The sequence below is a fragment of the Phyllostomus discolor genome, chromosome 5, assembly GCF_004126475.2.
Source record: "Phyllostomus discolor isolate MPI-MPIP mPhyDis1 chromosome 5, mPhyDis1.pri.v3, whole genome shotgun sequence".
Taxonomy (NCBI): domain Eukaryota; kingdom Metazoa; phylum Chordata; class Mammalia; order Chiroptera; family Phyllostomidae; genus Phyllostomus; species Phyllostomus discolor.
The window spans coordinates 26,986,024-27,000,469 of record NC_040907.2 but is presented as its reverse complement, the minus strand read 5'-3'; the positions used below and the strand labels follow the sequence as shown (position 1 = coordinate 27,000,469).

General features: G+C 43.1%; 1 protein-coding gene across 1 annotated transcript in view; it reads right to left on the bottom strand.

Annotated features, from left to right (window-relative positions):
- Positions 1-2,494: 2,494 nt before the first annotated feature.
- ZMPSTE24 (zinc metallopeptidase STE24) overlaps positions 2,495-14,446 on the bottom strand; it is a 40,219-nt gene continuing 28,267 nt past the window's right edge. Inside the window, exons 8-10 of the mRNA XM_028512457.2 lie at positions 11,728-11,832; positions 8,742-8,885; positions 2,495-4,440 (exon numbers count right to left, since the gene is read on the bottom strand). Of these exons, the coding sequence (XP_028368258.1) occupies positions 4,216-4,440; positions 8,742-8,885; positions 11,728-11,832 (474 nt within the window). The 3' untranslated portion in view covers positions 2,495-4,215. The remainder of the gene's footprint in view (positions 4,441-8,741; positions 8,886-11,727; positions 11,833-14,446) is intronic.

Sequence of the window (14,446 nt, the reverse complement as noted above, 5' to 3'; positions counted from 1 at the left end):
GAGACTTCTTCCCTTAGCTCAACCTTTCAGTTACTGAAGCTAAATATGCTGGAGTCATCCCCTATCCTTCCTTCCTTCCATCCTCCTTCCCTTCCTTTTATAGATTGTATTTATTTATTTTTAGAGCAGAGGGAAGGGAGATAGGGAGAGAAACATCCATGTGAAAGAGAAACATCAATCAGTTGCCTCTTGTATGCGCCTCAACTGGGGACCAAACCAGCAACTGGGATGCCTGTCCTGACCAGGAATTGAACCAGTGACCTTTCACTTTGCAGGACAACACCCAACCGGAGCTACCTGGGTTAGAATCCACGTTGTTTCTTGTACCCCATATCTGATACAACAGCTGAAAATCCTGCTGGCTCAGCCTTTGAAATATATCCAGAATTCAACCACTACTCACCACCTCCCCTACTACTAGGCCAGTCACTGTTATTTCCTCTTGGAAGTACTGAGAGCCTCCCAACTGGTCCCCTGCCCACGTCCTTGCTCCTCAACACAGCAGCCAGGTGGTTCAGTTAAACCTAAATCAACCCATGTCATTCCTTGGCCTGAAGCCCTCCAATGGCTCCCACCGTGCGCTAGGAAAAGCCTGAATCCCTACAATGGCCCGTAAGGCCCTGTCAAACCCGCCACCCCCCACAACTCCTCTGACTTTGCCCCCTTGCCTTCCTAGCACACCCAGTCCCGGCCACGCTGGCCTTCTGGTGTTTCTCATGCGCAGCAGGCTCGCTCCCGTGTCAGGGTCTCAGCACTTGCTGTTCCCTCTTCCTGGGATGCTCTTCCTCTCAACATCTGCTTAGGTCACCCACTCACTTCTTTCAGGTATTTGCTCAAATGCTACCTTCAGGGGTGTCGTTTCATGACACCCCTGCAAAACCTCTAAAAACTGCAGTCCCCCCTCCCCACCATCACACGCAAACAGCTCAGGGCCTCATTTTTCTCCAAGACACGTGTCACCATTTGATACCTCTTATGTACCTGATTGTCCCCACACAGGAATGTTAACTCCACGAGGTGGGGATTTTTCTATCATAAATTACTAACGTTTCCCCAGCACCTACAGCAGAGCTGGGTACACAGCGGGGGCCTGATACTTGTTGACTGAATAACAGGTGGAGAGATAAAGGCTCAGTCGTTTCTTGCCCAACATCTGCCTAGTACAATGCTGGATTCTAGAGCCCTGGTTCTTACACTGAAATTACACCTTCCTGTTTATTAACCATCATCCAGAGAGCCACAGGGGAGCCCCGACCTGAGGGCAGAGGTGGTTATCCGAGATACTGGCTCATCCTGCTCATGGGGTTGGGGCAGTCCTGGATTCACAGGTTTTTAGAACACGCAGGGGCATCTTCCCCTCTGCCGAATTGTTTAGGAAATCGTCCTCCCTGGCAACTGCCTTGCATAGTGCTGCTGGCACAGGGCTACACCATTCCACTGCGGATCTCTTCTGCCTTCGCACAAACTGTGCTTAGCCCGACATGTCACTCATCCACATCATTGTGGTCTCGAGTCAGAAGTTTTTGTGTACAAGTTCTCCGTTGTTTTCTTTGCACAGCACCCAGGACAGAACTTAAGGCCCTTGAGTGGTACTTAGCCTTCTGTTGCTGCTGACAGAACACTCAAAAGTGAAAGCCACATAAAGCATACGTGGACAGAAGAATCCGAAGGACCGATGAGAAAGAACAAGTGCAAAACCTCCTCACACAGGGGGTTGGGGGAGACATTATGGACATAAAGGTAAAGGACAAGATGGGAACATCATTAGTACTAAAACTGCTGGATTAACCCCAGGGATTCTGTTCCTATCCTAAACAGAGGTGGAACTTAATAGCAGCTCTCAGGCATCAGCCAAGGGCCCAGACACACAAAGGCAGTCCACACCCACGACAGAGATGCCGCCTTCATTCAGAGGCGGGCCCTGCTGAGGGCCTGCTGTTGCATTTGAGGTCTCACCCTCCTTCCTTCTACCCCTGCACATCTGCTGAGGGGTGCAACGTGCTACCCCTTTCTCTCCTTGGTTGGCCTCTCTGCACTTTCCCGTAACTGGTCAGTACCTCAGGAAGCTACCAGTATCCTCTGGCCATGCCTATGCCTCTGCCATCCATAAGTTACAGGTGACCAGCTAAAAACAATTCCGTATTAGAAAGCGAATTACTTCTGCCACACGTAAGGAAGTCCAAACAGGCAGCTGAAGCAGGCCACACAGGCCCAAGACAATCTGAGGTCACAAAAATGGAGAGGGAATGGTTCTGAATGAAGCTTTCGAGAGAACACCACGAACACTGCTAACGCTCTGGGGTGGAGCAGGAGGAAGACTCCGAAGAGGCCGGCGCACAGGAGGCGCGGTGATAGCGCTGACCTCCCTCAGCACGAGGCCCCTCTCTCCCCACTGCTCTCCACGCCCTACAACTCAGTGCCTCTAGGTAATAAACACACAGCTGGGTAACAAACGACACACACATTTCATCAAATCGAAGACAAAGCACATCAATCTGCATTGACAGTTTTAATGTTTCACTTGTGCAGAACTGAAATTTTTATTTAAAGGCACAGAAGGAAGGAAAGGCAGTTAACACAGCATGGATTCGCAATAAAGGATGCTGGATAAAAATCAGAGGACTGCTCCCCTTTTAGCCTTAGGCAAATAAATAATGCAGTACAAAACTAGATCTTTATTTTTATTGTATTTCCATGTGAAGACACCACCCAGCTATGAGCTGAGCAAAGACTTTCTGTCCAGATACCGGGGGCGCACAGCTGATCCACTTTGGACTAAATGCCCAGAAGGTAGTAAGCATGAACTGCGGGAGGGAGCTTAGGCACAAAGGAGTTCTCACACAGGAAGTGGACAGAGATCTGAAGCAGTCGCACACACAGCTTTGGAAACTGGAAAAGAAATCTTTCATGACATTCATTTTAAAAAGAAAAGTTATCTGCATATCAAGAAGTTTAATTTTTAAAACTGGAACCAGGCCCAATTAAATAGTGCTTACAACTTATTAATTAATAAAAATTACAAAAATAAAAACCACAATTCTTCTGTCCTTGAAAGAGATAGAAAACTATATTTTTTCTTATAAGAGAATCATCAGCATCTTCACCTTTATGTCTCTTAAAATAGCATTTCTTCTGCTTTCCACATTTCATCCCTTTAAAAATAGCAAAACCTGTTCAGTATGGTAATTTCCGCTAAGTGAACGGATACACCACCATCTACCGAGTAAAAGAGCAGAAATGAGGAAAAGGTTGAATGCTTTGCAAAATACTAGTTAACCTCTAGTGGGATCATATCCACCAGGAGGAAGGAAAGATAAAGACTGAGGTTCTTTCAAAAATAAAACTCGAACCCAATGATTTAAAACACTCACTCCATACATAATTTCTACTTACAAAGCACTGTTGGAAACTCCCGATCAGCGTGTAGCAAGAGAGGGAGCGGAGAAATTTGGCAGAACAGTAGGGCATATTTCTAACTGCTTTCATTTAAGTAACATCGGCCTTCCCAATTATTGTCTTTCTTCCTTATTTAAAACACTGATAAGCCAGATTAAATCATAACAGTGTGAAAGTAAAATCAAACCTCAACTTACAGGAACACAATGGTTTGGAACCACTGCTTCTGCCCTGGACAGGACTTGGAGGGGGGGGGGGGCGCCCCCCCCAAACACATTACATGCCGATTCCGTATAAAGGTGTGAACAAACAAGTTCTGTATTTGCTCAAATAATTTGATAAGCTGATGGTAAATTCACTGTTAAAGATAAAAGTATAAGCCTTAAAATTTCATCCAGTGTTTTCATTAAGAAATGGATTATTTTTAATTTTTATTATTATTTTTCTATTTATTTAGAGAGAGAGGAAGGGAGAGAGAAAAAGCGGGAGAGGAATTTCAATGTGTGAGAGATACGTTGATTGGTTGCCTCTCGCACACCCCCAACTGGGGACCTGGCCCACAACCCAGGCATGTGCCCTGACTGGGAATCTAACCCGAGACCTTTTGGTTCACGGGCTGGCACTCAATCCACTGAGCCACACCAGCCAAGACATGGATTATTAAAATAATTTTTGAAATGAGATAGTAAATGTATTGTCATCTGGGCTTTACTGTACTTAATAATTTTCTTTAAAAAAAGTTTAAAAAAATCAAGAGCTGGAACATGCTGTCAGGACAGAAATAATCAGAAATGTCTTCAGTTGGAGATCCTGGGCAACTCAGTCTTGTTTGGAATTTTTCAAAGCCTGAAGTCTCTCTAGTAGTGGAGGATGAGAATAATGCCACATTGAGAACAGCCAGTCAGACACAGGGAATCCCAAGTTATCCTTGTTCAGTTTGATTAAAGCAGAATATAAGTCTTTAGCCTTCCCAAGTTTCTTGGCAAATGCATCCGCTTGAAACTCAAATCTGCGGCTTAGGACTGTTAGGCAAAAAGAAAGAACCTGAAAAAAGTAAATAAAAAGGTTTTAGTCACTGCCCACCTCTTTGCTGTCACTGAAGGTTCCAAGAACTAAGTGGGAGCGGAGAGGAAGGACAGCTCAGGAAAGAGAAGGAGCAGGCCCACAGCAAGATCGCTGGTATTTAGGGAACCTGGGACGGGGGAATTGTTATAAATTGAGCCTTCCTGGCCCCCCCCCCGCCCCCCAGTAAATACACCAGAAACAGATATATATCCAAAGAGTGGTATCCTTACCAAAAAATACTAATTTTTAAGAGTCTGCTATTTGCCAAACACTTTACATATTTCCCAACAATCCTACAAGGTAATTACTCTTGCTCCTGTTTCACAGGTGAGGAAGGGGAAGTTCGGAAGTTTTGATAATTTGCTTGAGGTCACGCAGCTAGAGGTGGTAGTGCTGTCAAAATTCTCAGTGACTCCAAAGCCCATGCACACCACCTGCCCCCGTCAGTGAAGTCCTAATAATTTATATTCAGACTTTTTTTTCTTTGTAGACAAATATTCTTGATCACGTATCTACCTTTAAAGGATAATTACAGTCTTTACTGAGAATACTCTAAAAAATATGCTAGTTTCTAATGACAATCTCAGAGTGAAATTTTCTACAATTTTCTGACCCATGGAAGCACGGCTAGAATAGACTGGGTTGGCCAAAAAGTCCATTTACTTTTTTCTGTAAACTAAAAGACACATTTTTCATTTTCACCGATAACTTTATTGATTTGGATGTTTTGAGTATGTTGGCTATCTCCCACGTGGTACAATGTTGACTGTCCTCAGTTAATGTCTCAGTTCAATCGCCATCAGCTTCAACTGGTCTACTCACCACAGAGCATCATTCAGTGACAAATCTCCAGCACGAAATTTTGCTAACCACTTTTGACACATTCGATCAGTCACAGAACCTTCTCCATACACTACACCAATCTTTTTGCATTTCAATTGCATTTTTACCTTTCTTGAAATAATAAAGCATGATATGCTGAAAATGTTGCATTTTTCTTCAATATTAAAATGGCTAAACAAAAATTCACCAATTTTGATTTTTTTTTAAATGCACACTGACATGACAGCTGTCACAATACAATCTAACAAAATTGTTTCAAATGAAGTTAATGACAACTACATGCTACTAGAACCATCTTATGGAAAAAAATCAAAAGAACTTTTTGGCCAACCCAATATATATCCAGTCTCCAATGGTGACAGCTACAAAGGGGATAAATTTCATTTGAAAATACAAATTTCTAAGGAAAAAGTAATTTCTTTGCATACTGAAACATTGCAGGTTGAATGACGTTATTTAAGATATTCCGTATCTTAAAATACTTCAGCATTAAAAAGCATAAAAAGTCTGTCATTTGTACGTCTTATTGGCACTAGCACCTGGGAGTTTCCGAGCGAAGTCTGTGACGTGAAGGGGAATATCTGCCCAGTGACAACTGCTCGGAGTCGACCAGCTCCCATGTTCTGTGGAATGTACTATCGCTTAATAAATTTGCTATCTTTTTGCTAAAATACAAAACAAACAAATAGAAAACCACAGTAAAGTCTGGGACCTTCTTATATCTTCTAAGATTGTTCAAACCTAAAAACTGAATTCTGCCTGCAATTTCTCTTCAAATCCTGAATATACTTTTTAGGACGGAATCATTAACTGGGGTCGGGGAGGCATGGAGGGATATCAGTCTGTCTGGATATTAAGCGTTCCAGGTGAACTTTTTCTCTTTAAATTTTCTTTAAAAAATATTTTATTTAGCCTTTGCTGGTGTGGCTCAGTGGTTGAGTGCTGGCCTGCGAACCAGAGTCACTGGTTCGATTCCCAGTCAGGGCACATGCCTGGGATGTGGGCCAGGTCCTTAGTAGGGGGTGCACGAGAGGCAACCACACATTGATGTTTCCCTTCCCTCTTTCTCACTTCCCCTCTCTAAAAATAAATAAATACAATCTTTAAAAATATTTTTAAATTTATTTTTAGAGGGGAAAGGAGGGAGAAAAAGAGGGAGAGAAACATCGATGTGTGAGAGAAACATAGATAGGTTGCCTCTTGCATGCCCCCAGCTGAGAACCTGGCCTGCAATGCAAGCATGTGCCCTGACTGGGAATTGAACCAGAAACCTTTCAGTCCAAAGTCCAGTGCTCAATCCACTGAGCCACACTAGCCAGGGCTGAACTGTTTTTTTGTATCTCACTGTAACACATAAATAGAGACATAAACAGATACTAATCTGCAACTATCTGCTCTTACGTAGGTTTCCAAACTCTTCTTTAACAGCACAATTACCCCCGGAAAATCTCTTTCCTATTATGACCTCTTAAACAATAATATTAAACATGAGATTTTCTGTTTAAATACATAGTCTTTTTGAAACAAATCGTATGGGCTCGCCAACGTTGTTTTTTTAAAAAATATATTTTATTTATTTATTTTTGAGTGAGAGGGGAAGGGAAGGAGAAAGAGATGGAGAACATCAAACAGTTGTCTCTCACAGGCCCCCAACTGGGGACCTGGCCTGCAACCCAGGCATGTGCCCTGACCAGGAATCGAACCAGCGACCTACTGGTCCTCAGGATGACGCCCAACCAACTGAGCCACACCAGTCAGGGCCTCTCTAAGGGTTTAAAAGTTAGTATCTCTGTGGACTAATCACATTTCAAAGTATTCTAATACCGCACATATTTACTTAGACATGTTTTGAAGTGAACTCAACTACTCAATTTGAGGAAACGAAACAAAATCCCCTGAGCAGCCCAGTTAGATGCCACAAAGGATAACCATTCACACCACTTATAAGAGGACCCTTCTATTCTGTCAGAATCTAGTAACTCTTACTTAGTGAGTAGGACTATCTGATTTCCCAGACTATGGCAGGTTAAAGAAGAAAGTTACAAAGGATAGTGACCCTACTGGAAAGACACACTGACAGTAGCAAGGATTATCAGCCTGACTGTGAGGGAAGAGACAAGAAAATCAGTTCGACAAACCAACCAACCAACCAACCAACCAACCAACAAACAAACAAACAAACAAAAACAGCATGGCTGCTGAAAAGGCAGAGCAGTCTGGGGTCATCAGCATACATAACTCTGAGTCCTTGATTACTGAACTGTGACAGAAGGCAGAAATGACAATATCATTATAAGGCACGCTGTAACCTCTTTAAGCAGTAACAAACTGTGTAAGGCACTTTACACTTTCAATAAAACTTAAAATACAAAACTAGGCGCCCCGCCCTCACCAAGGGCGTTGCCTCTGCCTTCCCCCTCCTCAGCTCCAGGGCCCTTCTTTTGCCTCCAGCCTGTTTCCTGAGTCCCCACAGCCCCGCCGGCTCACTCCCACCACCTCTGTAGCTTTCCAAATAAGCTTTCTCTTATCATTTGAAAACAAAAACTTAATGTATAAAATCAAAACATTTAGCGTTTAAAGATAACCTCAGTCCTCTGGACAATTTGTTTAGTTTATGTGGTCAGTGCTATATAAGTATGATCTGTTCCCCTCTTCTCCGAAGCCTTATCCTTCTCTCCTTTTTTATAAATACAATTTGTTCAGTTTATCTTAAAACCTTCTCCCAAGAAAGTATCCTTCTGAGTGAAGGTATCTCAAGATCCCCAATGTTATTTCTTGGTTTAATGTGGTAGCCTAATCAAATACGACATGTGATTACCATCGGATTTGTTACTAGTCTCAGTAATCTGTGTCTCATATGCACCAAGTCCCACCACTGCGCAATTGCAGAGCAGGGGGCCTTAAAGGTCACTCACCACACAGAACCCGATTCTGAGGCAGAGGGTCCTGGGGTGGGGCCTGGGGCTGTGTCCAGCAGGCGATCAGGGAACAGATGCAGAGAAGCGCCCTCCCGCAGCCGCCCTTATCTAGCCACATACACTCAGTTGTTCCTTGCTCTGCCCCTCAGACGCGGGTTCTCACCCAGCGCTGGTGCACGTGTGGTCTCGGACACAGCGTTCCACCAGGTCGCTTCTGTCCGCCAAGACTCTGAAGGGTGCGCTGCATCAAGGTCTGCATCACTGAAGTCTAATTAATTCTCTACTTTTCTCCCTATCAGCATGCAACAAGCATTTGTTTATTTGGGCCTAGGTTTTTCTGCCCAAGTAGAAAAACTTTTTTTTTTTTGTATTGGTCAGTAAATCAAGGCACTGAAAGACTTTGTTTCATTTTCTTGTTAAAACTGTAGTTTTGTTGATTTCTTTTTTCATGACCCTAGGAGGTCTAGTTTTGAAACAGGCAAGGGCATGGGTGAGATTATTTCAGAGATTACACATTACCTCGTTGTAAGGTGAAAAAATAAACTGGAAGATGATCAACAGTCCAATGAGCGTGGGTTGGCTGTCAAAAAATCCAAATGCAGCAAAAAGCTCCTTTCGACCAATCAACACAGCAAACAAGAAGAAACACAGGAAAGAATTCATCTAGAAAGAAGGACACACGATTTCTAAGTTATCACTAAGCTGATTTCACTGTAATACCAAAAAGCAGAATGAGACATCTTGGTGTGACTTTAAGAATACTGTTAGTGTAAGGGCAGAAAAAGTTAGGTAGTTTTATAGTTTTACTTTCACTGTAAAAAGAAAATAAAATCTCCCAAACACATGGTTTTCTCTAAAGACAGGCTTAAGTGGAGCCTCCTATGATTGAGGGTTTAAAGGGGCCAAGAGTAAAGGGATATTTTCTTTCTTTAAAAAGTTAAAGGGCTAGAGGGGAGTCTGGCTTCGTTTGCACTTGACCGTGATCAGACACAAGGCTTCCCACCTGACCTCAATGTGCGAGCTCAAAAGAAATGGGCTTCCCTTGAATTCTCTTTAGGACCAATGGAGCTGAACTTTGCAGTTAGAAAGGTCCAAGAAAAAAAGCAGATCTATCCTCAACAATATATGAGAGGGAAAAAATTCCGAAGTCTAAACCAGTAAACTTGGAGAATAAATACCACTCCTCTCCCTTAGCAGATGTGGATCTTGGAAGCCACATACACTATATTTAGGTGTAATGTACCACCTATTTACCAGATGACCCAAAAGCTGCCAGCTCAGAGTGGGCCCAAGCACGTAAGAAGGCTTGCCAGCTGGCCTGGGATGTCCAAGCTGGGCAAGCAGTTTTGCCACTCAGCCTTTAGAACTCAGCAGACCTGACATGGACAACTGCACTCACAGCGAAGGCCCTAGAATTGTAAGCTATGTGCTCCGTTTCCATCAGATGGCCATAGTCCTTCTGGAAAACCACCTCTGCTTTGCTACTGGGCTCTGCAAGGACTGACTCTTGACCATGGGACACCATGACCCTGCAACCTGAGCTGCTCCTCCTGACCTGGATGCTCTCCTGGCCCACACAGCGAGGAGACAGGTATGCCCAGACGCACTCCAACGTCAGGCACACACAGGAGTGGGGATGAAGGAGGCCCCGAAGGCAGAAGTAAGTTAAATAAGCAGGTGGCTCATGCTCCTGGTATGCCAACTCCTGACAGCTGTCGCCCCTCAGTCAACCCTCACCCTATGGAGTGCCCTATAATCATTTACTCGAGAAAGAAACGTGTGAGCCCATTTTACAAAGAATACAATACACTGGCACCAGCCTGAAGTGGAATGCTGTGGCATCACAGTACCCCACGAGGATGGCCCTGGAAGACAGTGGTAAAAAAAATTCTCTCCACAAGGAACTTTAAGAAATTTATCTCATTGTTCACTCAGTCTGGAAGCAGAGAGGGTCTAGGGTGATGATGTAAATACTAATTCACTGGCAGTGGGCAACCTGTGGTTTGGCTGGATGGTCAGTGCCTTGGGAACTGGGGGATGGCTAACAAGGAGATTTGGAAAAGGGGCGTGGGAAAAATTAGCCCTGAGTGTGATTATTCCCGTTAACAGGCGGTTCTCAAGGATCCCACGGAGAAGATGGATGTCGGCCCGTCTCTTTTCCCAGCCACACGAGAACTGGGTCGAGGGGCCCACAAACAAAGTGGCCAAGGAGGCAGGGATGGAGTCAGTGCGTTGGTCAACAACACAGACATCCCCCCAGTGGCTATTGCTAGGTGCCCAATTTATTTTTTGAAGAGGCAATCAACCCCAGCCCTGATAAGGTACCGCACCTTAGGGACCAGCCACAGCCTCATGGTAAGCTGATTCCATTGGACCTACGTTCAAGAAACGGGCAGTGATTTTCCTTATGAGACTTAATACTTGCTTTGAACTTGGATTTGGACTTATTTAATGTCTTACTCACCACTGTGTAGCCATACAACACAGCCTCAAAGCGAAGGAACTCATTTTTATACCTACAGATGTAAGGCATCAGGAAAGTGCCTACAGGGAGGAGTTCCTGAGTCTTCGTATACTATCCATCCCCAGAACCGGCTGGCCTTTAGAAAGGTACAAAGTCAGCCCTGGCTGGCGTAGCTCGGTGGATTGAGCGCGGGCTGGGAACCAGAGTGTCCCAGGTTTGATTCCCAGCCAGGGTACATTCCTGGGTTGCAGGCCATAACCCCCAGCAACCACACATTGATGTTTCTCTCTCTCTCTCTCTCTATCTCCCTTCCCTCTCTAAAAAAATAAATAAATAAAATATTAAAAAAAAAAAAAAAAAAAAAGAAAGGTACAAAGTCCCTCTTAAGGCCCAGTTAAGGCCACACGTGCTCAGATCCAGTCAGCAACGGAGGGCTATTTCCCCCAGAACCTGCGAACTTGTGGGCACTCTGTGGATTTAGAGGTATTGATACCCAAAGGGGGGATGTTGCAGGAATTGTTACTTTCTTCTTCATATACACTACATTTTCCAGCTTCTTTTCAGTGGATATATAATGACTTTTAAATGAGGAAAAATGTTTTTTAAAAAAGAATTTATTGTTTACCTCACTCAGGCCCACTCCTTTTGCCCTTAACAGCTCCTGCAGCTGAATGACTCAGGAGGTAGGGATGACAATGGTGATGGCAATAAACATTTTACAATACTTACTACTTTCCAAACACTGCTACAAACTCTTTACATGCATCAACTCATTTAATTCATTGTCACATCAGTCCTACGAGGTACTATCTTTCAGGAAGGGAATGATGGCGGACAGGGGCCCAGGAACGTGCCTGAGGGCACCCACATCAGCAGTGCGTGAGTCAGGACCTGTGACACAGAGTCAGGGAGCTGTGACTCAGAACCAGGGGACAGGCTGCAGAGTCTGTCTTAACCTCGCTACCACATCACCTCTCCTACCTGCCATTCCTCTAATTTGGCTACCGTTCCATAAAAAGAGAACTGTCACTCCAAACTTACCTGGCTAATAATGATGTTTTTGACTGTGTGTCCCAACTTCCAATGCCCCAGTTCATGGCCTAGCACAGCAAGTACTTCCTCGTTTTTACATCCTTGTTTCTTATTCTAAATCAAAGAACAAATTGAAAATAAATGATCAAGAACTTCACAAAGTTTATACCTTTTAACCCAGTGAAAGCCCACCTTTGATTCTAACTTAAAGAAACAATGTGGCTTTTGTGCAAAACTGTTCATTCACTCAACAAAACATTCTCTGAGCCACTCCGTGTTAGACACTGGGTTAAGCACTGAAGACAGAATCATGAACAAGACATACTATGACTTCAGAAAGCTTACAGTCTAATTCACATTAGAAAAAAGTGGAAAAAACAGTCTTTATCAACACAACAGTATTAAATAAATCATGGCAAGGCCATAAGGCAGCCATATTACAGACCCACTGGAAATTCTGTTCTCAAAAACCATGCTGTGACGTGGGGAAGCCCTCACGACAAACAGTGTCAAACAACCACTATGGCCTATTAGTGACGTTTCAAAGATTATGTTCTGAAGGGGAAAATGGTTTAATTAGGTGAAGAAAGCAAGAAACAAAACTAAAAACATAGTCTGATTCTCATTAGGAAAAAATGTGAATGCATATGTAAAAATCCACAAATCCAGGGAACAGACTGGAAGTATTCAGTATATCAAAATGTCAACAGTAGTTTTTTTCTTATGGTAGAAGCACAGTGATGTTAACTAATTTATATCTTTCTTATATTCCAAATTACGTACAAATAATCACGTATCACTTATGACCTCCAAAAATACACCAGAAATTGCCATGAAAAAAATTGAGACTTCCAATTTAAAATGGCAGAAAGAACATTCACATCTAATTTTAGTCCCACCAAAACCCCCAATAAAATGATAGTCTCCCCCCCCCAATATATATAAATGATATAAGCCGCCAAGAATGGGGCAAACAGTAGTGGTGACAACAGCAACATTTTGGAAGCAGGAGGGCAGATGGAGAAAAGAGAACCAGCCTCTTTCACACCAGAATCTTCAAAGGGCTTGGGGAGGAACACCAGCGGGTACCCTGGAGCTGGGAAGGAGGGTGAGGTGACTGAAATCGGAACTGGGTGAGAGCTGTTTGAGAAGGGGTTAGGGCCCCAGATTCCTTCTCCAGCTCCACACCAAAAGCCAGTGGCTCCTCCCTCACCTGGGCAGAACCCTGAGGGTTTGTTGTCCGGATAGAGCAAAAGAAGAGGACCTTTCACCTGCAGGCTCACTAAGCTTGTCAATAAAAGAGACAGTGGCTGTAGGCCATCACAGCAAAATCTGCCTACAGGTGGGCCGGAGACATCTAAGACACAGGGGTGTCAGGGTTCGCAGTGAAAGGATGGATGGGACAGTGGTGACAGCTGCACTGCATTACAAATACACACACCAAAACACAACCAAATTTGTACACTTAAAAATGGTTCAAATGGTAAATTTTATCTCAAGTTTTTTTTGAAAAGTAAAATGATTACACAACATCTAGTAAGCATTAACCAAAGGAAAGCTGGTAGCAGTATTAATTTCAGACAAAATCAACTTAAAGGCAAAAAGCCTTCTTAAAGAAGGTCACAACAGAATGGTAAAGGTTCAGTTTAATAGGAGTATATACTAATCCTAATATTTTATGTACCTAGTATTATTTCCTCAGAATATATGAATTCAAAACTGTCAGATCTGTAAAGAAAACCTGACAAATCTATCATAATATAGGATGTTAACATACCTCTCAATCACTGGAACATCAAACAAATGAAATATCAACAATGATAAAAAGATCTGAACAAAATAATAAAAAGCCCAATCTATTGGAGACATATAGCATCGTGCAACAAGCAATTAGAAAACATATATTCTAGAAAGTGAAGGCTAAAGGTTTTGAAATCAACTCCAGCTACTTAAAAGGGTGAAGTACAAAAAACAGATGAGCATAGAACTGGTTGTGCTTTATACAGTTTAGAAAAATGCAGCCTAGTGGGAACACAGGCAGCAGGATTTACTGGAATCTAGACATTTCACCTCTTCTCCCCTCTTTCACCGATTCCTCATTTTTAAGGAAAATGACCACTTAAAACAAAGCTCGTTAGATGCATAAGGAATCAATTAAAGATATTTGCAAGATAGTTTTTACATTTATTTTATCTTTTCATTCTAAACATTAGAATATAGGTCAGAGGACATTTGGTAGAGAAAGAAAAGAATGAGATAACTAACCTAGATCTTTCAGTGTCTAAGAGAAACATGTGTACTGGTACCTTCAGGCCATGCCCACTAAATGGGAGTAATGAATTAATGCACCAACTCAGAGACATCTATTCTAAGGGGGGAAGTTAACAGGTGCAACTGAAGGCTTACGTACAAAGATATTCACTGCAAGAACATTTTTTGGGGGGTAAGAATATTTTTAACAGCAGGAAATTGGTAACAACCCCTATACCCAACTAACCACAAACATAGTTAGATATGATGGTTAGTTGGATCATGAACGATTTTGTTATGGCCCCCGATGAATGTGGCTCAGTTGGTTGGGCTTTGTCTTGCAAAGTGAAGGGCTGCTGGTTCGATTCCTAGTCAAGGCACATGGCTGGGTTGAGGGTTTAGTCAACAGCTGCTGGCTGGGGCATGGCCGAGTTGTTAAGAGGTAACCATCCAATAGGTGCTTCTCTCTCACACTGAT